A 26,112-nucleotide genomic window follows, 5' to 3' on the forward strand; every position below is an offset into this window, starting at 1 on the left:
CTGCAGAGTTTACATAATCATGCAACTCTCGTCCTCCCATGAGACCACACAAAATTCCTTCTCCTAGCCCCATGCAGTACAACCTACGGATACTCACCCTTAATGTGAAGGGTCTCAATAACACTGTTAAGCATCAGGCCTTCACACTATGGACTTTGTATACTCCCAACAAGCGACAGGGATCCCTTTTAAGACGAGCAGTGGCAGAGGTTATGGCTACACCGGACCATCTAATGCCTCTGGGAGGGGACCAAAATCAGTTTTTTTTAAAATAATTACTTCGACAGATCTGGCCAGTGTCAGGGCCACACTGGAGTTCTGTCTTGGGAGGGAGTGCTCTGGCTGGGGGGGATGGACTTAAGGGACCTCTGGGGTTCTCTACATCAACATATACAGGACCACACATTCTTTTCTTATGCACACAAAGCATGCCCCCACATAGATTACTTCATAGGCACCTCAGGCATTCAATCCCTGTTTGCAGCCTCTGAGATTGAGCTTTATTCACTGTTGGACCACACAGCTGTGTCCCTTACTTTGACCTTTCCGCTGCTTTGACCCACACACAGACCATGGTGGCTGCACGAAACCCTTCCCCATCGACTGGAGGTTATCATGCAAATTAACAAAACTCTAGTAGATTTCCTTGCACTGAACGACACCTTTGAGGTCTCACTCCCCACACTGTGGGGAAACCCTGAAGGTGGTAGTTAGAGGCGATATTTGCAGCTGACATTAAGCTTCAGCGAAACAAAAGACCTGTTGTCTCACCAAGTTCTGGAACTTGAACGTATCCACCAACGTACCTGGGTTCCTGGGTCTGGCGTCAGCTAGAAACTGCTCAAAAACAACTGGCTGGCATTGATTTAGACAGAGTGAAGCACGCCACTCTCCGCCTCCCTGACTCTGTTTATGTTGACTGGGATAGATGTGGCCGTCTCTTGGCCGTAGCTATGAGCGCAATGACCGGCCGCAAGCGTTTTGGCTATCCTAATTGCAGACAGTATCTAATCTGCCAGTAATGGCCATATAGCCTCAGACTTTCACAGCTTCCATAAGGAACTTTACCTGGGGGCGACGCAGACCTTTATCGCCGGGAAGCCCACACACCCAAATTAGCACCGGCACTGGCATCTGATCTTGATCGCCCTATTCAAATTGAGGAGGTGATCTCGGTCACATTTAAGTAGAAGCTACTTAAATCACTAGGCCCTGATGGCTTCCCTCCCTCTTTTTTATTTTTTATTTATTTATTTATTTATTTTTTTAATTTTCTTTTTTTAATAAACCTTCTGCACAACTGCCTCACCTGACTTTTCAACCCTATCAAGAACCCAGCCTCGATCCCACCTTCTATGTTGGAGGTTTTTGTAGTCATCATCCCGAAGCCCAGCAAAGATACATGCCTCTGCGCTCCATATAGGCTGATATCCCTCTTAAATGTTGACATTAAGCTCTTCACTGCATCCTTGCGGTCCTGTTGGGTCCCCTTCTCCCAGCCCTCATCGTACTGGATCAGGCGAGCCTTGGTCTTCATTGCCAAAGCAGCGACAATACAAAAAGGATCATACACTCGATTGACATGGCACACCATTCAGACCGGGAGCGCATGCTTTGGCCGTGGATGCAGAGGTGTTCGGCCGAGTCCACTAGCTCTACCTCGTAACTACACCTAAACACTTTGGACTCTGAACAATTTTGTTTGTGGGCCCTTTGCAATTAGGGCCAGCCAGTTTAAATGGTTAGAGTGAATGGACGGACAACAGCCTTGTTCCCTGTTTGCACATGCCATAGGTGCCCTCTTTCACGTCTGCTGTTTGTGCTATGCATGGAGCCTTTGGCCCAGAGGATTCGCGACCACCTGAGAATTAAGGGGTTCCCTTTTGGTGGGGAGGAGCATACTATCAGTATGTACGCTGATGAGTCTGGTAGCTTTGGAAGAGCCTTTCACTTCACTCCCAGCCTTTCTGAATGAGCTGGAGACCTTTGGACAGGCAGCAGGGCTCGTTCAATGTGCACAAGTCCCTTGCTTTTAATTTTTCCCTCACACCAGACACACAACTGGCCTTGTCTCGCAACTATCCAATACAATGGGCGTCTTCTATTCCCTATCTAGGTATATAGTTAGCCCCATTGGCTGCAGCAACTGTATCTCATCTACAAGACTGTGCACCAACAGATCAAAACTGATATGGCTAGATGGAGGCTGTATCGCCTTTCTTGGCTCGGCCAAGTGGCTACTCTCAAGATGACGATCCTACCAGTTTGGCCCCCACGGGTATTCTTCAGACCATGCAACATGACCTGAATCACTTTGTATGGACCGTCGGCCCCATCCGTATGAAGAAGGAGCTGAGCTGTAGGCCTCCTAATGAGGGTGGCTCGGGCATTCCGAATCTTTTACAGTGCTACCAGGCAGCCCACCTCTGGTTCCTATTTCAATGGTCTCAGGAGGAATCTGAAAAGCTCTGGCTCTTCATGGATAGAGTGGTGGCAGGACAGCATCCACAGAAGATCCCCTTCCTGCACATGAATGCCCATCCGCAAGGTCGGTCTAGAGGTCTGTGACCCACTGAGTGAAAGTAGGGGGGGTCTGACCTCTTTACCCTCCCTGCCGACAACAGTAGTTGGCAATGTGGACTTCACTCTAGGTTACATCCAACAGCCTTCAATCACTGGCAACAAGTTGGATGCTGGTCCATAGGCCATTTGTTTGATGAAGAGGGCCCTCTGTCTTTTGACAAACTTCGTTCTGAATATGCAATACCTGAAACTGAGAGATTGCACTATTGCTAAATCAGGCATTGGGTCATGCACCCTACAGTTTACTTTGGAGCGTAACACTCTCTCACTACTTTTGAGAAGTGGTTGCTCACTAAGACATCCAATAGATGCCTCATTACTGAACTGTATGGACGCCTCCGCCCACCCATCTCACATGCCAAATCGAACAGTCAGAAACGTTGGGAACTAGAGCTCGGTCACTCATTTTCCCAGAAGGAATGGGGTGAAATATAAGATCGTTCAAGGCATGTGGGCCGCAACATAACCAGTATTGAAACAGTCACCAAGATCATTACATATTGGTACCTTAGGCCAGTCCTCCATCGGGGCACTCCTACATATAAACCAGAGTGCTGGCATGGCTGCGGCTCTCCTGGAATCCCTTCTGCACCTCCTATGGGACTGTCCACAACTTACCACTTACTGGACCCGATGATTAGATGATATAGACACACATCCCAACACCCAGCCTCCCCGGTTCCCTGCCTACACTGTTTTGGATTTGCCCAATGAGCTCCCTTTTTCGCTCAAATCGCATAAAGGACACCAGATAGTGTTGACCTTGGGGCGGTTTTGCAAAACATTCTGACACATTGAGGAACAGGACAGGTCCCCACCTACCAGGGTTGGCTCCACCGTCTCTGGTACATTTTAAGAATGGAAAGGCTGAGCCTCAGTCTCTCCACAAAGATCTCTTGTGTCCCTTCATTGCCTTGCTAGCCTCTGAATTCTGAGAACTCACTTGCCCCAGATATCTTCCCCTTCTCCACATGAGGAAGACTTCTTCCGATCTTAGCTAGGGGGACACTCCTCAGGGCGACCTGTCATGCTCTGCGAGGCCACCTTACTCACTACACTCTGGCACTGTGGTTCCCAGAGGGGAGGGGAGAGGAGAGTTTGGGAATGTTACATTTAATTTTCTTGTACTATGGCTTGTGAGCAACTTAAGCTCATGATATTGCTAAATTTCTTTGTATGAAAATTCAATAAAGAGATTTGAACCATAAAATCTAAATGGCAAAAACCTAAATTTGCCTTGTTTGGTGGGGAGGGGGTACATTATGCTCACTATCTTGTAGTGAATGTTGCATCCGCACCCCTCTAAAATGACTTTTTGGAACTGGTAATTTACAAGACACTTACTTACAAATGCAGGTAAATAGTATGCACATTACATTAACGAATGTTACAGTGCAAGCAGAACCGACATACAGATTTAATCTTTTGTGTCCTAATGTTTCAGTTTGGAGGAGTTTGAAGTCACAAGACAAGGGTCAATTTGCAATTTATAGACCATGTTCTTAAAGTGTATTTCTATGCATAGAATGTTGCTGTGATTCATTATTTTTGCACTTCATAAAGTAGCGTCGACTGCATAGTATGTTTTATCTGTATGTGTTATTGTATGTGATTGGCATATTTCAATGATAAAACCTTCTATGTGTTTTAAAGGAAGGGCTTTTCTACCCAACTAGTGAAGCCATGCTGGAATTTCTTGGCAGCTTCCAGTTTGATAAATTTGATATCCGTTTTTAAATGCATGTTAGGTTTTCTTTGTTGACTGCTAATGCTTGTGGTAAGGTCAGCGTAACATGATTATCCGAATTAGAGTCTGCATGGAGATCTGCAGAAGGTATTAACTACACAAATCTAAAAAGCAGGTGTACATTTGACATGGGACTTCCAGAAAATGACCATTTGTCTGGAGGTAGGGTTGAACTACACCGGTTTGCAGTGAAAACTAGAATAAGATGGAAGGTTTTTGGCATTTCTAGAAAGTGTCCAGATGCCACGACCTGCCTATTTAGGGGCTAAGATTAACTGCCGAAGACCAGCTTGAGAGCTTTGGGCCCAGTCCTTCCTCACTCTTATCCACCCTATAATTCCTGATTGCAGCCATGCAGGAAGAAAAGTAAGAGAGGGGTATGGTACTCAGCCCTTAGTTTAAACATGAGGGAGAAGATCTAGATGCAGCCGGGCTGCTGCCCAGAAGTCTTCACCACATTTACTTGCATTAGGAAGTGAGGGTAGGAGTCTGCTTTGGGGGTGGGGGCTGCTGTCCCACTGGTATGAGAGGGTCCGTGACCTTGGTGTTCAGAGCAGATGGCTGTAGGGTGGAGTTTGTCACACCTCAGACTTTCATAAGTAGGTTAGACATACAATGACAATGGCCTACAGCTGGCCCTTCTGCTCCAGATATTGAGTGGAAGAAGAATTATTGGTCCTTAGGAGGGGTCTGCTGCTCCTACTGGTGTGAGCGGAAAGTAGCAGGGACCTGCTGTAGTGGCCTCCTGACCCACCCATTGAAGGGTACAGCTGCTTGGGCAAGACTTCTGAACAGCGAGCCTGCCTTATTCCCCATGGAGGGTGAATGAGACCGGCTTGAGAAGGGTTAACTCCCCTGAAAAGAATGCTCGAGTATCTGCCAGAAGTGCTGCACGTGCTTCCGAGCAGTGCTCGGCTTGAGACCCAGGCTCTGTACCCTGGTCATGGGGAGCATGCGCAGAGGGGTACGGTGCATCCGGGCAAAGAGCGGCGTCTGCAGCACACTGCATGGTGTTCTTGTTGTAGACCGAGACTCCCAGTGTGAAGGCCCCCACAGCAGAGAATAGCAAGGATCTCTCAGGTGTGCACGTAGAAGCCTCTAATGACGAGGACCCTCGACCTTAAGAATCAGATGAGTAAGAGGACCATTCAGCTGGTCGTAAAATGACGGCAGCTGCCTACGACTAAAGGAAACTCGAGTGAATCCTGGGAGCGATGGGGCAGGTAGTAGTGATTTCACTTTGGCTGTCCTCCTATTCCAGAACTTTGTGTTGTGGCGCACTTCAAACCGGGGTTACTGACCTTGCAGACGTGTAATTGAATGTTCATCTTGTAATTTGGTGAACATTGTAGTCATTCACGTGGTAGCCATGTCCTCACATTTTGCTTCAATATCCGGGTCCCTCTATATGGAGCTCATAAGAACGTGTAAGCTGAATAAAGAATACTTCACCGCCTGCTGCAAGGGACCGTGTCCCCTGGAGCGAGACTGTAGTCCACACGTGTTGTAACTGCGCTTCCACAGACGAACGTGGCTTTCCGTAACTCAACTGCACACGGGTCGCAAGAGAACATGAGATCATTAGCAGTGTCCTCAGCTGTCCTCTCTTTCAGACCCTGTAATAAAATTGCGGTAAGTGCCAGTTCCCTGCCTGCTCGCCTGCCGTGCGTCGGAACAGCTCGGAGGCGGTGTTTCAGGGAGTAATTGCTGAAATGAAATGGCCATTACTTACAAGACATCTGCTCGCGGCAGGACGGGCTCAGAGGCTCAGGCGCTCATGAATCTCAACAGAGTAGCCTGATGTTTGTAATCCAGAACAAATGCAGGAGAATCCATCAGTCCTTCCTGGAACCAGAAGCCTTGCCACCTGGGGACTGTTGTAATAACATCTTCACTGGGTCTTGTCTACCCCTCTTTGCTTTTTCTCTCCCTCCACCCTCCTGGCCCTTACATTCTTGACCTTGGCAGGTCCAGGGTGCACACCTCTGCCAATAAAGGGTTCGCAGCAGACAGCCCACCATGTATTCCTATTACTCCCTGGCTCCCATTTCTTTGTGGAACTATACACATTCTCTAATAATCATTTTCCACCTGTGCTGTGACATATTCACCCCCACACAGGATCGCCCCCCCCCCCCTACTTTCCTCTTTGACGTCTCCGGCCCCATATACAGTGGATTGGTGCGTCTGCCCTGACCCCGCGCTTCCTGAGTTTGCATACATTTCTGCCCAGATTTATAAGGACTACAATGACACATGAATATTTCCTGAATTATTCGCTTAACCACCATACAATTCCATTGCCATCATTTTAATTTGTTCCTTGGTCTTCCTTTCAAAATTCCATTGATTTTGTAGGTAAATGCTTTACGTTTGTCCCGCCTCGACACTGCTTTACCGCCTCGGAGACTGACGCTGTTACATGGATGATTGCATGATCAGCCATATACCTAAGTGTGGCGCACTACTTGTTTCCTCTGTCTGCTCGCTTCATGCTCCATGTCCCTATGTTGTTTCTTCCCCTTTCTTGTTTTTAAGCATTCTGCTGTTTTTGTGTGTCTGTGCCCAAAAGCTGCATGCTGGAGAGGGGGGAGAGGGTTCTTTTTTTTATTTATTAATTTATTATTTTTTGGAAGTTCCATATAGCGAGAACTCGGTCGGAGGAGCGATTTACATGAGTACCACTTTACATACAAGTTTAGCAGTTGAAAAATAAACTAGTGCATTCTAAACAGAAAAACTCCCCAGAAATCCTTAACACAGCTTTCGCGGCACAGCGGGAGAGCCAGTACTGCAATATTCACTGCATTCCGAAACTCGCCCCATAAGTCTTTCCAGAGCATTCCTTTTTACAAAACATTTTTGCCCGTAACTCACTGCGTGGTGCTCCTAGGACAATGGGACCACCATCAAAGCGGTCAGCATGACGTGATCTTTCTGTGTAAGTCATCTCTGGGTGCCCACACTAGGTTGGGGGGGGGGGGGGCTCAAAATATAAATAAATTAAATAGCAATATTTTCTTTTTTTGCTGCAGCTAGAAGAAGGTAAATGGAAGTCATTTAGTTATATGCAGGGCCACTGGAATTATGTGACAGAGAACCAAATTATGCGGCAGGGTTGACCAATTCATGTGGCAAGAAAAGTCCAGTTATGCATTTACAATACCAATAGCGCTAACTCAAGCAAATGAGAGACCAATTGCATTGCAATTTGAATATATTTCGAAGAGATACCGGCTCAATGTTACCTCTCATGATCATCCTTACACATAATGATACGATTAAGTGTTCTGCACCTTCTGGATATATGTTACGCGAGACACGTATATGGATATTATTTATCTCAAATTGTCACAGGTCTCACTCCTCAAAATTTGCTCTCGATGTTTACAGAATTTGCACTGTACATTTTCTGTTTTATTCAAAACTTAAAATTGGTTGATTTTTTTTTTTTTTTTTTTTTAAAGACTGACAACAGATCCACTGTCTAATAAAAGAAATCTTGTGTGCTGGTGGTGTTCTCTGCTCATTTGTCACTCTTCTCTCCCTGAGACCGATGATAATTAGAGCATAGCGGTAATGTCATAATCCACCTCTGTCTCCATTTTGAGAATCAGTTTGGTTTGGAAATCACAGCTCATTTGCACTTATTTATGTGTTTGCCTAAAGTGCGACACAGATGTTTTTAAGAGACAGTTCATCTCCTGCTTCCTCCCGCCACCTCACATCTGTTTGGAAGCGAACTATTTTCTAAACTTTGAGCCCGCTTTCATTTGGTGCGTATTCATTCGCAGGCACATTCCACCTTTTTTTTGTCTTAAAATATTAACCACCCCAAACATTTAGCAGAATCTTTGTCTGTTGAAAGACATCAGGGAGTACTGGTAATAATATTTGTTTTAATATCTGGGATAAATTATGGTCTTTGATTTTCTGTTTACCCTGCGTGTTGATTCTTGCAAAAAGCATTGCCATGTCACAACTCAACCATAATTAGTTGTTACAGCTGAGCAGCTTTGTTATATTCTTCTTACAGGTGACTTGAGACATCACAGATCAATGTACTAAGGAAATGAAAGACAGACTTATACAGGGATTGTAGGCAGTCCTTAATGACACATAATAAGGCTTGTCGTTTATGAGCTCTGTAAATAACAAGCATTACTGTAAATCTGATTAATGTTATTCAGTTTATCAAATAATATATTGTGATAAATGAAAATAGTCTTTTTGTGCTGCGGTAACTACAATTGCAGAACCTGGTTTCTTCCCCTGCCATTCTGTAGAAAGTTACCTTTTGTGTAGTCTTGTGTTTCCGCTGTCATAGGTTGGGACCAGAACCATGGTACTTGCAATGTTTCTGCTGCAGAACATTGTGACTGGAACTGTAGCGCTTGCAGTGTGTGTGCTGCTGAACATTGTGTCTGGAACCATAGCACTTGCTGTTGCTTTCAACCAGGTTCTTTTGTTGTTTTTTTATGTCCAGATCCCTTACTTCAAAGACATTTGCGTGGGTATCCAGGCCGGGGAGGCGTGTGACAAGCTGGTTGGATATTCTGCCGTCTACAGAGTCTGCTTCGGTATGGCCTGCTTCTTCTTCATCTTCTGCCTTCTCACCATCAGGATTGAAAATAGCAAGAACTGTAGAGCCTATATCCACAATGGGTAAGTTGGAGCCTATGCTGTCCTGTAGCAAGCCAGCTATGCTTCCTCTTCCTACGACAACTTGGGACATTCTTTAGCTGAAGCTGTTACTGGCATGTTATGACCTCTATTTAGATAGATAGATTATAAAATTGTTTGACCCTCCTACGGTGTTTTTTCAGTTAAATGACGCCATTATCTATTACACTTGTAGATCTTTAAAAGCAATAATTTCTATCTGGCTGTTCTCGTGGTCCGACTTCACACCGATGTGATTGTCGGTACTTCCCGAGTTGGATCTCTATGATGACAAACTGAGTGCCAGAATAGGTTTGGAAGGGGCTGCCCCTCGTGGTGTAACCAGCCATCACTTGTGCATTTCATGCAGTCCATTATTTCTGGACACCTCCCCATCACTCCTCCTGTATGGTGCCTTCCCAGCCATCACTTCTCACAGCTCGCATTTGTGTTACAGACCTATTGTCAGTGGCGGTCACGTCTCTGTTCTAGACCCTTTGTCCGTGACTGACCCAGTCCTTTGTACTCCTTGATTTAGAGTTTAAGGGACTTGGATGGGCTGCAAGAATCTAGGGGCAGAGTTTGCACAGACAGCTGTCGGGGGAGTGAAGTGGTCTGCACGAGGGGTGGGTGCAGGAATTTGCCTTGTAAGAGATAATGAAGGCGTTGGCAGCTTGTACGCATGAACGATGTTGAAAGAGCGTTGAGCCAAAACACACAGTATGCTGAAATACTTAATTGAACTGGAGTCCGTGAAATAAGCAAAGCCTCAAAGTGCACCAGCGAGGTTTCTCAGGGCATGGGTATGGGCCTCACGGGGGTCACACAAAGCCTTGCGTCAATTAGCAAATATTTGGATATTGCAGAGTGTAGCATTCTGAAGAATAACATACATTTTTCTTCTCTCCAGTTGATTGGTTTTTTTTTTATTATGGTGTTTGGAATAGGTTTCTTTGTGTATTTTCAATGTAAGCGCCATTTACGTACCAAGAACATTGTTCAACTCGACAAACCTAGAATTGCAGAGCAGTCTATGCGCAACAAATATTAGTAGTCAACAGTGACGTTCAGTTCTTATTGGGCATAGTGGTGGACACATTGCAGTCATGAGAGCTACACCATCATTGGTTCCAGTAGACCAGGAACGCTTAAACAGGTTTTGCACTGATTTTCTTACAATTTTTGATTTATTTGTTGATGTTAGGAGTCACGTGCTGATCGCAGACCCCCATTACAAACACCTACTCGCCCAGCTCTGCTTTATTGTAGAACATATTTTCGCTTGCTTCTGCTCCTCGTTTATAAGTTGGTCTGTCCCTCCTTAGTTATTCAAATTCCCTTCCTCGTATTTAGTGCTTGCAGGATGTTTAATAATGCTAAAAGGCAAAGAGCAGCATTTTGAATAAGCAAGAAATGTCAACAGTGAGTGCGAGGACAGCTCTATAAGTGAAAGGAGAGTAAACTCGCAAACAGAAGAGAGAATGACTCAGTCGTTTAAGTGACGGCATAACAGATCTTTGCTTGTTTCAGTAAAGGCAGGAGCGGCCAGAAGTAACAAAGTAAAGGTACAAGTAGTAAAAGGCTACTAAGTGCATTTGGGGAACAAACAGTTTACATGGATAGAAAGCAACATATGGGACAAGCAGTTGTGTTTTAATGTGTTGACCACCTTATGAGGCTAAACAATGTGACCACGTCTTCATGAGTTGTTGTAGCATATAGGAGGGGTTACCACTGTACACTGAATTAGAGTATTATGTGCAATTCAAGATGGGCAAGCAAACCAGAGACTGGAGTACAACCAGCTTTGGCACAGCCAGTCTTTCTTGCTTTGCAAGTGCTTGTTTGCTGCTGTTAGTTTTGACAATGCGGCACAAGCATTGGCAAAGTCACTAGCAGTGCAGACCAACTTGGATTGATATTTTTCATACTTTGAGGTTGCTTGCCACAAGGAGGTGCAGCTTGCAGGGACATACAGTAAACATGTAATACTGCCCCCCTGCTGAGTCCCCTGTGTCTAATGTCTAGAGAGCACCCCAGTAGAAATAGAATCCATTAGGGAAGGCCTGGATGTGATGGTGGACTATGGAAGAAGTGGCAGAATAGCCTGGGATAATGAAGACTGGGTGCTTGTTTGGCGCCAGAGTGGACGACCTGGACAGAATAGTAGACAACCATTCAGAGGAACACCGCCAGATGTGGGCGATTGTCACCTAAGATCTACAAGATCAGAACATCTAACTGCAACTAAAAGTGGAGTACATTGAACATCAGTCCTGGTGCAACATTTGTATAAGGTAGCTGACGAAGGGACTAAAAGGTGACTATTGCTTTTTTAGAGTTGGGGGCTGGCCATGAGAAAGCCCCTTCTGCCAGGACAGAACGCATCATATTGAGGACAGAGGACCCAGTCCAGAAGTCTGTCCAGATATCCTAATATATGTTTTTTTTTTTTTTTTTTTTTTTTTTTTTTTTTTAAAGACCAAGAGAAGCTGGTGGCGGCAGCAGCACAAGCAAAATGGCCATAACTCTTTAAAGGATGTAAGATTCAACGATTCAAAGGCCTGGTGTGGCCCCCCCTCACTCAAGTGCTCAAGAGACTTTTGTACCACCACGCACAATTCCGTTTTGCCTCATCTTTCATTGGCAGTGAGAGATTGAGATAATTAACCGGGGTGAATAAACAACTGGGCATAGGTAGAGAGGAGACCACAAAGTCTGGGGAAGATTAGAATGCTGTCCCGTTGGCATTAGGTCGACCTGTGTGGCAGACGATGAGGCCCCCATCTGCAGACGCTGCAAAAACAGTGGTAATGTGACATCTGAGGGCAACGTGATGTGATGGTGAAGGGATGCAAGGATCAAAGGAGGCACTTGTGATTAAACCGGCAAAAGGTGAGATGAGATGTGTTGGCCTGGGACAATTCAGTGAGGGGAAGGGGGGGTGGGTGGACAGGAATTACAGCAACGAGGGTTATCAAGATGGAATCTATGATGATAACTTAAGGAAGTAGTGTTTTAATTTCTTAGATTAGCTAAGAGAACCACGGTTCTCAGTGTTCTAGAGACGCAAGACTAAAGATGGGAGTCTACTCTCCTGAGATGCACTTAAAAAAGACAGAATATGCATCAGATCATACTGACTGCATATGCAAGGGCACTCACGAAAGAGTAGAGGACATGGCTGGTTGAGATTGGCTTGATTGATGTGCAGAGACACTAGCACCACGTTTCTTGATACTAGAGGAATGCACAATAGGGTACATAGCATTATTAGGTCAGTCCTACATGTATGTGACTATCGCTTCGCCAAGGGGCACATTCACAGGGCTAAGGCGGAGACTGGATGCAGCCCCTTAAGAGATGTATGGGGAACTGGAAGAGGGGTTAAAAGCCTTTCTGATTGAGAACAACACTTTGGAATCAACTGATGGCAGTTCTGCAAGGGCAGATAGTAGCTGCCTCTGCCACAGGGAAGAAGGTTGGTATGGAGGCACGTCTGAACTTGAAGCCTCCACTTAAGGAACTTAATGGAGTTCAGTCAAAAGAACTCTGAACGTTTCGAGACGTGTACTAGCATTAAAGGGCCAACTTAGAACACTAGACCGTGATCAAACGGCAGACTCCCAATTAAAGTTGCAGCAAAAATTTTATTATCAAGGAGATTGGTTCCAGAAATTCCTGGCCTCCAAGCTTGGGACTAAGCTTATGCGGCATAGAGTGCAGGAGGTTCAGTGGTCATAGGCAGGCTTGTGATGAAAGGACACCGAAAGAATGCCAACTTTTATAAATACTTCTGTTCAGCCCATAAATTTCCATATAAGCACATTGATGAATATCTAGGAATGACAAAACTCCCCAAAGTTTCACCATAAGAGGCCATTGACCTGGACAGACCAATCGAGATTGAGGTCCCTTGTAGGAATAAGGAGACTAAAGGTGAGTAAAGCACTGTGCCCAGGTGCGTTCGCCATTCAATTTTACAATGTTTTGCAAGGCACTACCACCCATCCTAACAAGGTTATATAACTCATACCCATGTTCAGCCTGGATCATCTTATCTACGCAAAAGTCAATAACTGTCATCCGTCAGGGAAGAGTCACTCTTTGTGGTTTGTATAGGCCAACAGACTTGCTGAGCATGCATGAAAAGCTGTATGCAAGCATTCTGATAGTCAGACTGAACCCCTTAATTCTGAGGTTAATGGACTCAAAACAATCTGGGGCATACAGTGGAGCAATGGGGATGACAGCCCCAAGAAAGTATGGTTTATAGTCACAAATGTGCACCACACTAACTACAGTATGAGTTTTAGATGTTGAAAAGGCATTAAACCAATTGAGCTGGTGGTTCCTTGATTGCGTCCTAGAGGAATTTGGGCTTGGTGCACAGTCCAGAGATAGAATGTGGCTGGATATTCTAACCTGAATGCAATTGTCTGAGTCATTGCTGTTAATTCACCAGTCTTCTGATACAGAGGGACCAGTTGGGAGTACCCCTTTTTGTAACTGCTCTTTGCTCTGACACCCCTCGTGAACAGGATAACCAGGAATGGAGACATTAATAGGAAGATCAGATTAAAATCACAATGTAGACCGATGATATATTATTATTAATATCAAGCCCATTGAGCTTGCTACCTCCGGTGTAGGACAAATTTAAGGCTAATGACATAATGTCTGGGTTTAAAGTGAATCTGCAGAACTTCCATGGTGATCAAATCCATGCACAACAAAATTAGTTACAGGCATTGTTCCAGAGCTATATTCTCACCTATTGAGGTATATGAATCATGCCAACATAGCTGCTCATTCCAAATATATACCAGTGTTGGCTGAGACCTTGAACGAGTCGCAGACATGGCATAAAGGGGGCTGGGTTGCACTGCTGTGATTAAGACAGTATTCATTCCTAGACTATTGTATTTTTCCAGATTATTCCTCTCTGATCCTTCAAACCTGCTGTGACACCTCCAGAGGGCCATTATTGATTTTATATGTGCTGGAAAGAAACCCTGAACAGCAAATGTACCTTTCACCAAAATAATGTGGGCTAGGTGTATTGAACATCACGAGAGGTTATCAAGCACCTTAGCTTTGGCTTCTGGTGGAATGGGGCAAGCCAGAGACCGAAAAATAATGGTGCTTGACAGATCAAAATTTTGCAGACATACAGGACTGGAAGATTCCACGGCTTCACAAAAACACTGAAGCTTGGGACTTAATGCCTCCCCATGTACTAAGTCCATCCTAACTGTGTGGGTCGGCCTGTATAGCAGGAGAGTGCTGACTTAAATTCCCTCCCCGCAACCTCATTTGTAAACAACCCAGACTTCATACCAGCCAAGGAGGAGGATCTCTTTGCAGAATGCAAAAAGGCAGTGAATATTGGAGAGAGGAATTCTGTGATGAGAGAAGTAAGTAGTAGTATCTTGATTGTAATGCTCAGAACAGCCCCTAGAGGACATCATAATAAAAATACTATTTGGAAGAAACATGGTCATGTAACCATATAGTCAGCCCCTAGAGGGCTAACAACATAAAAACAGAATGTAATGCAGTGTAACCATATATGTAGCCACTAGAGGGCATAGGGCCTTACACATTTTCAGGCCTAGCAGGCCTACTGCAGTACTATTACAATCAAGGCCCTTAAAACAAAAACTTCTCTCAGCTGTAAAACAAATGTTCCACCCATGAGAGAGCTTAAAAACACACTGAATGGTGGGATAGGTTACTATTCTGCCCCCCCCCCCCCCCCTACATCCCCCACCCTTATCCTAGGGCGAGGACCCAGAGATGACCTAGATAGAAAAAAGTGTGTTGTGCTGAAAGGTTTGGTGGTTGCCGTACGACCACCACAGGCTGTGTTATGGGCAAAACATTTTGAAAAAGAAATGCCCTGCAAAGCATTATGGAGCGAGTTTCCCAAGTTCAGTGAATATTGTAGTATCTGCTCTCCTGCTGGGTCGGAAGAGCCACTTTGAGGATTTGTGTTTATTTTAGTTGTAATTGCTCCAGTTTGTATATTTTTCAACTGCTAAACTTGTAAAGCGCTTCTCTGATTGAGGTCGCACTATATGAAACTTGACATAGTCCTGTAAAGCGCTCCTCTGATGGAGTTCTCGCTATATGAATCTTAAAAAAAAAAATGTATTGCATTTTAAAAAACCCTCCAGCTTGCAGCCTTTGTATACAGACACCACAAAGAAACAGCGGCATGCCTCAAACAAGTAAGTGGAAGAAACAACATACAGCCATGCAGTGTAAAGCAGCGAGGCAAAAGAAAAAACAGTTTGCCACACTAAGGTATCTGGCCGATGGTGCAATTATCCATATAACCGGGTCAGTCTGCAAGGTGTAACAAAGCAGAATCAAGGCTGGACAAACGTAAAGCATTTACCTACGAAATCAAGGGAATTTTGAAAGGCAGGCCCAGGAACTAATGGAAGTGATGAGTGTGGTTAAAGCACACAGCAGATTACAACAGGCCAAAGAGTAGCGTTTGCGCTCTGTTAAACTCAACCTAAAAATAGAAAGAAAAAATAGTTCCATGATGCCAGCAGTGGAAGGATCGACCCAACTAGGCAAAAATGCATATGTGCAGTAAAGCATATGTGCTCCAGGAGCAAGACAAACACAAGAATAGAGAGGAAAGCAATTGAAAGGGAATTGATACAAGAAAGTTGTCCAATCATGAGCAAAGGGAAGGCTCAAAGCCCACTTTTGATTCCAACACTGCCTTCTAAAGAGGTCTAAAACAGTCTGCAGCAAGATCCAAAAATGGTACATAGATGTCACAGTTTCTAAGAATTTTGCTCATATACTCTAAGTACACTGGGGAAAGATGGAATATGCTAAAGAGCTGTAAGCTCATAAAGAGTACATAAACAATGGAAAATGTAGTACTCCTAGTGCTAGAGGTCAAAGTGTGAGTCTAAACAGCAGCAGATTGAGAGGTAACATTCGACAATGCTTTTTCAGAGCAGTAGTTGAGAATGCATGCAGGATGATTCAAGCACAGTTACAGTAAATGAATTAATCCGGGCCAGGGAGGACGCAGAAGGGCAGTCGTTACTCCGATGCCTGGTAAAGCTGGGAATCAGGAAGTGTGTGCCAAGGCGAGCCTGAACAGAAAACACTTTCCCGTCTATCTCCAGAACGTCTCACCACCTGGTAACACGCTACCTGCGTAACATACGCCATGCTAGATTGAACCTGCAGCGCAGCATTTACGGACCAGTTGATGCAGGGTGCGCTGTCAGCGCTCCCATGTTAATAACCTCTTTAGTATCTACAAAGGGTGATCACTCGGGGATTTACTTTTTCAACGCACTCATTCATTGTTGTTGTTTTATTTTTATTTTTTTAACCTGTCCTTAATAAGGTTGATACTAATGTTGGTTGGAAGTAAGATTGCCAGCATGTATTTGTTTTCCGTAGTCACTGTGAAATAATGAACAGATATGATTCCTCCCTAGTCTTTGTGGAACAAGCTGCCTCTTTATGCGTCTTTGAAATGAATAATGTATATTGTTAGGTCTGTTCTTATATCCTTTTGATCTGGGTTTTCCCTAAACTGGTTATAATAGTTCTGTAATTGTATCGAAAGGTTTATAATAAAAATATTTTTTTGCGGTTGGTTGTCTAATGTTGTGCAATCTTTGAGAACTGTAAATAACAATGAGCTCAATAATGTTAAAAAGGGTATTCATTTTTCTGTTCTCGTGTGCTGCTTCAGACTAATTTTGAAGTGTCTCAATCTAGAATTTTATTTCAACACATTGCGCATTTGTTAATATCATCTTCCTGGGCATGAGGCACCTAACTTTATCTCCGAATGTAAGGACCTAACATCTCTTACCTGGCCTCAGAAAACACATGGACGCCTTCAAATGCGCTGATGTATTTTACTGGGAACAAAATAATTTTGGAGAAAAAAATGTTTAGCTGTCATGTTCCTATTTGTGGGCGGAGTGCCTTTTGCCAAAAACCCATGTTTTTGTCTCTTTCAGGTTCTGGTTCGTCAAATTTGTGATCTTGGCAGCGATGTGCTCAGGAGCCTTCTTTATCCCAGATCAAGACACTTTCCTAAATGGTAAGTGTTTGCTGCGTGTTTGGTCCTCCTCCCTTCGCTCATGTCCTCCCTCCGGAGTGGTAACTCCTGCTGCACGTTGGTCCATTTCTGTTGATATCTGAAAGAGCCATTTTATTTTCCAAGCATCACGGAGGTCTCTTTGATGCCGAACACGCAGCTCGCCTTTTTTTTGTTGTAATTGAATTATGCATGAAGTTCTCTTTGCCGGAGAAGGGATGCCCACACGACGGGCACAAAAGTGCGCCCTACGAATGAGGCATGCGGGAAGAACGGAGGCTTTCTTCTCCGTGGCGCGCGCTTCCAGCTCTCTGGACGCTTTGTTAGCGTGAGTCGAAGGGCTCAGCGAGAGCACAACAGACTTCTATAGAACTGGTAGAGTTGGTTTTCGAGAGCATGCTGTGACTAATTTCACAAGGGAACTATTCTGGGTAACCGAAATGACACTATGTGGCGTGACTGCCTATAGTGTGGTTAAAAGAAACGCTCACTACAAATCAAATGACTCGTTAATGATACTTTAACGTTCAGGGAAAGGGGGTGGGCCCGTCAGATCCGCCTGCTGAAAATGTCTTTACCAGATCTCGACCGTCTTGCAGAGTGTGATCTTTTCTTTAAGTTATACTGCATGTGAGGTTTTAAACCTCTGTTTTCCATATTAAGTCGAAACGTAAAGTACATCATTTAGATTTTTTTTCTTTTATATTCCCCCCCACCCCCCTTCCGTTTTCCAGTGTATTTCTTTTTGAATTGCATTTTTCAGAAATAAAGAATACTGGAAAATGCCATGTTTTAAGTCTAGATTGACAGGGCTGCTGTCTGTCACCAATCCTGCTAAAAAGTATTTATAATATACACACAATCTGCTCTGGCTGCACCCAATGGAGTATTTTTCCTCTCACTTCTTGCTGTTTGGTGCATCATTTCACCTCCTATGAAGTGTGTACATTACAGTGGATTGAGAAGTATTTTACATCTCAAAAGTGCACTGAATCGTAAAACTTTTTAGTTTCTTTTTCTTGTAGTTCACACCGAAAGCAATTACTTTTTTCACTGCTGTACGACTTTAAAAAATAAAGAACACAAAATGCAAGACAGACCTATTGGCTTTGAGAATGCTCGTTTACTAGGTGTGTTTGATGGTTTGGCATCCGAGTTCTACAAGTTCTTATACATGTACTTACAGGGTCCAACGCTATTGTGGCTGCAAAACATGATGAGTAATTGAAATGTTTAAAAAAGTGGTTCCAAAGCATCTCTGCACACTTACACCACCACAGTTGTAGTCAGTGCTTGAAATGGAAAAATAGAAGTGCAGGTACCCTGTACCAGAGTACTTGCTTATTTCTGGTAAGTGCTGGTACACTTCAATTAAAAGTATTATGTTTTTCTTGAAGTGCAGGTACTCTCCCTCTGAAAATAAAAAAGTGCTGGTACTCAGTACCAGACAGAGTACCGGCCCATTTAAAGCACTGGTTGTAGTAAAAGGAGGTACTTTCTTAGCATTCAGAAATTTTACAAAAGTAATAACCGGACAATATGATTGAGTGACTCAATAGGCCAGCAGCAGCGGCTAGCTGTGTACAAATATCATTAAGCTTTTTTCTGTGGCAGGTTGTAAGTTTTTAGGGTCGAGAGCACAAGCGCTCCATCCCTGTTGTAATCTCTCTTGGGGCTTGTAACCACGCCCATGTTATGCCTGTCTGTTATTGGTTTGTGGGCTTGCCTTTTAAAATCTGCTTGCTTTCATTAGTGAAAGGCATGTATACGTCATGCCTTTTCCGGTGTTTAGCCTTCCTCGAGCACACCAGCCAACTACTGAAAACTTACGAGGCTCGATGTTTTCAGCCTGGTTTCTGCGCTACTTTTATCTTTTTATTTTCCATGCAGTGCGATCACGCCGGGTTTTACATAGCGCAATCTTCTTTTTTTGTGTTTTCGATTTTCAGCGCAATCGCACTGCATTTTACATAGCGCGATCGCGCTCATTTTTTTTTTTTATTTTTTTTATTTTTTTCAATTTGTGTGGCAGGAAAAGTCCGGTTAGGAGTTTACAACGCTAGTAGCTCTAACTGGAGCAAATGCAAGACCCATTGCATTGCAAATGCTTGTTTTTCTGTTAGATTCACCTCGAGGATATTACTTGAACAACTTTAAGACGAAGGCCTGCATATTATCATTAAAGAAACCCCTCAAAAGACCTGAATTTTTGAAGCAGGTATGGAAAGGTTGCAAGCACTGGTTGTCCAGCGGCCAGGCACACTGGGTAGCAAGGAGCCTGACTGCCCCCAACCTTTCTCCATTGTATACCTTGCTTGCAAATGTATGTTACAGGCAAGCAGGGCAGTGTGGGTATCTGCTTTGGAACAAAGAGGAAAAGCGTCCGCTGTGTGAGGAGAACAGGGTAGAAAGCATACAAGGTGGTGGTGAGAGCAGTAACTACGCTGTAGCAAAATTCTTTAGAGAGTCTTTCTCTTCCCCTTCAATGCCAAGCAAGTTTTCGCCCAAACTTGGGCATGGGCTTCAGGTTACCCCCAGTCATTAATGATGACCTGAGGCGTGTAGCAGGTGACCGATCTCTCGGTGTCCTCATCCTTCTGGATCTTTGAGCAGCATTCAGTTCCCTCCATCATAACATCTTGCGCCAAAGTTTGGCAAAACTACATTTAAAGGAGCTGTGGCCTTGGCCTCGACCTTGACCTTGGGTCTCCCAACGAAATCAAATCTGAAACTTCGGTATATTCAAAATGCAGCATCCAGAAGATTCTTTGGCTTACAAATCTTGACCATTTGCATATCAAACTGAAACGCCTGCATTGGTGGCATTTTAAGAATATAATTTTAAGTTGGTCTGTATTATTCACTGAATTTTTCATTCAAATACCTCTTAGTTTCTTGCAAAGAAATTAGCCAAATATGTTTCATCTCGTCCCCCACTTCCCCTCTTCAAAAGCCTTAAAACCAAAAATTGATCTTGGGAAGTAGAACTTTCACCTTCTAATGTGCTGCCCACTGGAATTTCTCCCCACTCAAACACAGAGAGGATTGAAATCTGCTAAGCTTTAGGAATACATTTAAAACGCACCTGTTTGATTAATCACCCTGAGTTCTGGTATTCATTCTAATCTGAGCTTTGAAACTGCAGCTAGATAGAAAATTATGCAGATTGATGCACCTTGATCTTTCCTGTAGGCCAGTGTTGTTTCATACTGCTGCTAAAAACAGAAGTTTGCTTTTTAAGCTGCATATTTCAGTGGCTACCTTATTTCATCCTTGCGACAGCTTCAGTTTGCCGTTTGTTTGCTCTAGATATTCAGATAGTATGTATATCAATCAGTCTTCCAGAAACACATGCATGATTTATGGCCTGAGATTGCCTTGACCAATACTTGGTTTTTAGTTTTGGCTTTCAGTTTGCCCCATCGACTTTCATTAAGGTCCTGCAAAACTCCTGCATCAGGCCAGGAAAGCGGGAGATAGGTGGTTAAATATTGTGTTACTTCTACGGACAACTACTATGCAGTCCATCCGTTGCAGCTTACTTTGAATGCCCTATAGTGTCTTTCCCTGAATCAAGGAAGTCAATGCGTCTGCCCAGCCCCTGAACCTCAGACCCCATGTCTGGCTCCCTTTCAGTTTGGAGGACATGCTGACTTTTTGCTTCCTCGAGCAGCTCCAAGGCGGCAGGTTGGTCTTTGGTAAGTGGCACTGGGATAGCGCTTGTGAGTAAAGCTGCATGTCAATTAGCGTTACCTACTTCCCTGTGGGGCTGGAGTCCTGATCAGAACATTTGCTGGCTTCTCTTCCTTCGAGTGCTCTGAAGCTATGGATCTCTCTTCAGTGGGTGGCTTTTGGATTGTGCTGCACAGTAAACTGCACATCAGCGACCGAGCCCTGAGTTCCACAGCAGGATTTCAGGTACAGGCCTGCGCTTCTCTGCTGGGCGGCACTACGTGGAGTACGTGTTATGGCTTCTGAGACGTCACGGGTGAGGAGCAGATTGCAGGTGGGTTGGATGCTGTTTCTAATGTGAACGAAGCCTAAGCTGATTAATACATGGGCCTTGCCTCATTGTTGAAGAGTCGTAGAATTAAATTCACCGGGTTGGGCCATGGCTAAGAAAGGAAATCGCATAGTAATCAGTAGGGGACATCATTTGGGCCTATTTTCTGATGCAGTGTGACCACGAATGCTGGAGTCAGCTGTAACGTGATGCAGGGGAGGAGGGGTGTTTACAACTACTCCATTTGCCTTACAGAGAACACTGCTTCATTAAACAAAAGGATCTGTTAAGGGCTTGGAAATGCAGATTCAGTGACATCATTTGTGCCAGAAATGGACAAGAGGTTCGATTCATGAGTCATGAATGACTTCTGTATTTCACAAAGCAGTTTAAAGACCAGTTTTAAATGCATTGCATATATTATATAGGAATTGCAAGCTGGGATCCTCCTGGCCAAATCTTAGCCATTTGTCACATGATGCAGTCTCTCTAAATGAGGTAGAACCTGTCCTCTCCTGCAAGTGAACCCTCCTGAAAATTATCAAACGAGTGCTGTTGGCGCGGCCTAGTGCTGAGAAAAGAAGCTGTTGCTCAAAACCGTTCAGAAACAAGGCAAGTGCGTACCTGCCTTAATTGTGGCCACGTTCCCTCGAGCGCACACTCTGTCGCCAATCTGCAGTCACATATTTCGCAGCATATGGTGGGCAGGGCGCTGTTTTGTGGTCACTGTTGATTTGTATTTCTTCGCCAGCAGCTACTGTGTCCTTTTGACTGGAATACCTTGGTGCTGCCTACCCAGGCATACACAGCAACTTGCCTTTCCAGATACTGCCTCCTATCGGGTAACCGCGTTCAGTTCCTTTTTGCAGCTAAGGTACAAATCGAGGACAGATGACTGGATAATGGTCACAGGAGCCGGCTGGGACAACCCGAAGATACAATGCTAAGGATCTCCCCTCTTTTCCTTGTAGTCTTTCAAGAGACCCAGCAGGGTGGCTCTGTGACATGAACGCTAGCTGGTCCTAGGGCGGCGATCACAATGTCACGAGTTTGAATCTTGGCAAGGGTGTAGCATCTATTTTTCATAATTTTTTTTTTTTTAGTTTTTTTTTTTAATATTCCTGTATCCTCAGATTCCCGGTGGGATCAAGTAGGTCCTGTTGGAGCCGGAACGTGTTTCGCATGCATCTTTGTGACACTGCTGCTCATACTCCTCGCAGCCCTTCGACCTGCACTTCAAGGAATCAAACCGTGCCCTTCCCAAAGATGTGGTGTTTGTTGTTGATTTGAAATTGGCTCGTTTTCATAAGTGATTTTATTGGCTTTTTAAAAATACATTCACTTCAAGAATGTTGGATAGAATACAGTGCATTTACATAATCGCACTTGTGGAGTAAGACATGGTGCCGAAAGCGGGCAGAACGAGGGTCTTATGTAGTAAGATGTTGAAAGTGGATTCCCCAAGTAATGACACCGACACCCAGATTACATTGCCTGTATGCAAAGTTAGGCATGCCTATATTTAAGGGAGAGTTCCACGACCTCAGATGTACAAGCCGCCTGAGCTTTCTGACCGGTTTGGCATATCTAGTCCGCACAAGGTTCTCTAGTAGGCCTGGCAGTGCTGTCGTATGGGTTAGAACACGTTTCCATCCCAGGATTCTCAACAGAACCTCTGGCACCCAAAAGGTCAGGCTTTCGCTATGTAAATAAGGAAGTGTGATGTCATGCTCCCTGCACCAAAGTCCTTCTCTAGTTAGCAAACCGTAAATATTTGAATTACTTCAATTTGAAACACTTGGTAATAGCTCCTTCTGTATGTGTCCAGTCCTCAGCAATATTTTCCACACCTCAAACTCCAATGCCTTCGTAATGCTACTTATAGAGTGTAAATTTACTTAAAAGGTTTCCTGGTGCTGTGGAATTTAGGAAATTGACAAAGGATAAGGGCACGAGCGATGAGGTTAATTGGCGAATTAGCAGGTTTTTAAAGCTTCCCTTCTTAGAAAGAGGTGGTCAAAAGTTCTAATATGCGACTGAAGAGTTCCAGAACCTGGCCGCCAACACAGCGAATGCTTGGCCAGCTGCCTGGGAGCAACAAAACCTAGGAAGAATGGTAAGAAGGCATGCTTCTGAAACAACGCCTCCAAGAATGTGAGGTGTAAATGTGCACCATTGAATTACCTTCCTATGACTTGCATGCCCCCTAGACCAGTGGTTCCCAACCTGTGGTCCAGGGGGACTCCTGAGGGTCCACGAAACCTCCTCAGAGGTCCCCGACTGCTTAGAAAATATGAAAACGCAATGTAAATGTCAAGGAGTTTGAAATTCAAGGCTAAAAATTAAATTAGTATCCTCAGGTTGATTCAGGGGAGCAGTGCAGGTGCATCAAACAGAATACAGTATGGACGATATGTGGCCTGAATTTAATTTATAAAAACTCCACACTTCCTATTATATTTTTTTTATTTATTTATATTTGTTTGCAAATTAATTAAAATGTGTGTTTATTGTGTATGTATTTGATGAAAATTTGTTTCAGTTTTTTGTGTATTGTTCTGCCCTTTAAATCATCAACAATATTTAGGCCGGGGTACCCGGCTTCCAGCACTGACTCTGTGGGTGGGGGTCCCTGGTTTCCAATAATATCCAGTGGGGGTCCCTTCGATCGAGTAATGATGAAGTGGGGGTCCACACAAGTCAAAATTTGGGAACCACTGCCCTAACAATTGAATTTGATCGAATGAACAGCTGACATACACTGTCCCAGATGTACCCATTGTGATGGACATCTTTTTAAAATGATGTGATTATGTTTAGTAGTTTAGAGATTTTTTTTGAGAGAAGTGAAGTGACAGTTGTAGTGTCTGCTTGATTGGGAAGGCTTGCTTCCCTCGAGGCCTGTTTATTGGGTGAATACACAAGACCTAAACCTACAAAAGCAGGAAGTAGACATACAGATATGGCTTTTGTGATTCAAGAAATGTGCATAGACATGAATTGGAGGAGTCAGTTACCCCCTACTTACCAACATTAATAAATGATGCCACAATGTGGACTAATGGCCCAAATGCAAGTCTTTCACTTCATGTGGGCAAGAGAAAAATTACTGCAGATAGCAAAGAGCACCTGTCTGGAACTAAATCCTTTATGCCTTTCATAATTCTGCTAATCCTAGGATGGAACAAGGGAAAGAACTGTTCAGCGAGATTGAATGATTGCATCAGAGGATCCATCTCCCTGATTTGCAGGGATTTGTTGGATATAAAAAATATTTAAGATGTTTTCCTAAATTGTGTACTCCTAACTCAGCAGCCAAAATCACTGTCAACCTCCCATGCTGCACTCTCAACACGCTACACTTGATGGAGCTCCACAGGTTCCCCACAACCAAATGAGCACAATTCAAACTCCTCACCCACACGTAAGCCAATACATTACATGGGCCCAGCATATCTCAACAGTCGCATCTGCTTTCACAAACCTTCCAGACACCTCCGCTCGTCCGGCTCTTACTTGCATACATCCAATACCTACGTAAAACCAGATCTGGCGGTCAGGCCTTCCCCTACATTGCCCCTAAAGCACTGAACGACCTACCCCTGCACTTAAGAGCCTCTTCCTCACTTCATGAATTCTGCACAAAACGGAAGACCAGGCTTTTTGAGTAGACCGAGTAGGCCCTACTTTTGGTTAGGCCCTTACATGATCAGCGCCAAGAAACATGTGTATAACATATTATGTTTACCTTTACCCATCAATCACTAATAGATGTTTGTTCAATTATTAATGTTTACTATAATACTTTTCTTATTAGCTGAATGTCTGATTTGAAAATACTAGATTGTCCATTCCCACTTCTTCGCTGCTCTTCTTTTACGTGTTAATTTTTTTTTAAATTGAAATTTATGTAACTGTGAAAGGATGATGTTATGTTGACTGTTTGCTTAATCCATATGCTATGTCTGTGCATAGTCTACCAGAATGGACAAATTAATTTTCACAAACAGGTTAAAAAAAAAAGGCACACTTCTCTTCTGAAGAGATTAGTGAATACTTTAGGACTTTCCTTGTCCATAATTAGTTTAGCTCCAGAAGGCTGTAATCGGTTTGTATCTCAGTTCCCTTTATACACACAGCTATATAGTGTGAAGACTTGGCACATGATTATCTGTAAAATAGACTTCTGTGCATCTGGTAGCCTCGCTGTATGGCTGTATAGGTAACCATCTCTAATGCCCATCCTGCAAATTCCTCTAGGTTCGAGAACTGCCTGTGTCATTATCCCCCTAAAGAGGTAGTCCAACCCCAATTGTTAGGTCGAGCACGCAAGCGCGTTGACCTTGTGGAAGTATTGTGGGCTTTTAACCACGCCCACCTCACGCCCATCACTTTCATTAGTTCGTGGGCTTGCCTTTCAAAAGTCACTTGGTGTCATTGCTAAATGCTTTACATTTGTCCTGCCTTAGGGCAGGTTGGCTACCGCCTTGGACACCGACCCTATTACAGGGATAATTGGACGATTCCCGATATACTTCAGCGTGGGCAAACTACTTTTTTCTTTTGTCTGCGCTTCGTGTCTGCCATGGCGCTCAAAGTGCAAACTCGATCGGCGGTATGGTTTTTAGGGGCAAGCGCAAAACGCTCTGTCCCTCTTCTAATCTCCCTTTAGGGGGTTTTAACCACGCCCATGCCACGTCAGTCACTTACATTGGTTCGCTTACATTGGTTCGTGGGCTTGCCTTTTAAAATCTGCTTGTTTTCATTCGTGAAAGGCATGCATACGCCATGCCTTTTCCAGTGTTCAGCCCTCCTCGAGAGCACCGGTAAAGTATAGGAAACCTACGAGGCTCTGTTTTCCGTATGGTTTCTGGACTACTTTTTCTCCTTACTCCGCAGCGCGATCGCGCTGTGTTTTACACAGCGCTATCACTCTCGTTTTTTTTAATGTTGTCAATTTAATGTGGCAGGAAAAGTCCGATTAGGCGTTTACAACGCTAATAGCTGTAACTCGATGTAATG

At 44.1% G+C, this 26,112-nt stretch overlaps 1 protein-coding gene across 1 annotated transcript in view; it reads left to right on the forward strand.

The window, feature by feature from the left end:
* SERINC5 (serine incorporator 5) overlaps positions 1-26,112 on the forward strand; it is a 262,324-nt gene that overhangs the window by 176,922 nt on the left and 59,290 nt on the right. Inside the window, exons 3-4 of the mRNA XM_069223153.1 lie at positions 8,817-8,995; positions 17,008-17,090. Coding sequence (XP_069079254.1) covers positions 8,817-8,995; positions 17,008-17,090 — 262 coding nt within the window. The remainder of the gene's footprint in view (positions 1-8,816; positions 8,996-17,007; positions 17,091-26,112) is intronic.

The sequence above is a fragment of the Pleurodeles waltl genome, chromosome 1_1 (genome assembly GCF_031143425.1).
Source record: "Pleurodeles waltl isolate 20211129_DDA chromosome 1_1, aPleWal1.hap1.20221129, whole genome shotgun sequence".
NCBI lineage: Eukaryota > Metazoa > Chordata > Amphibia > Caudata > Salamandridae > Pleurodeles > Pleurodeles waltl.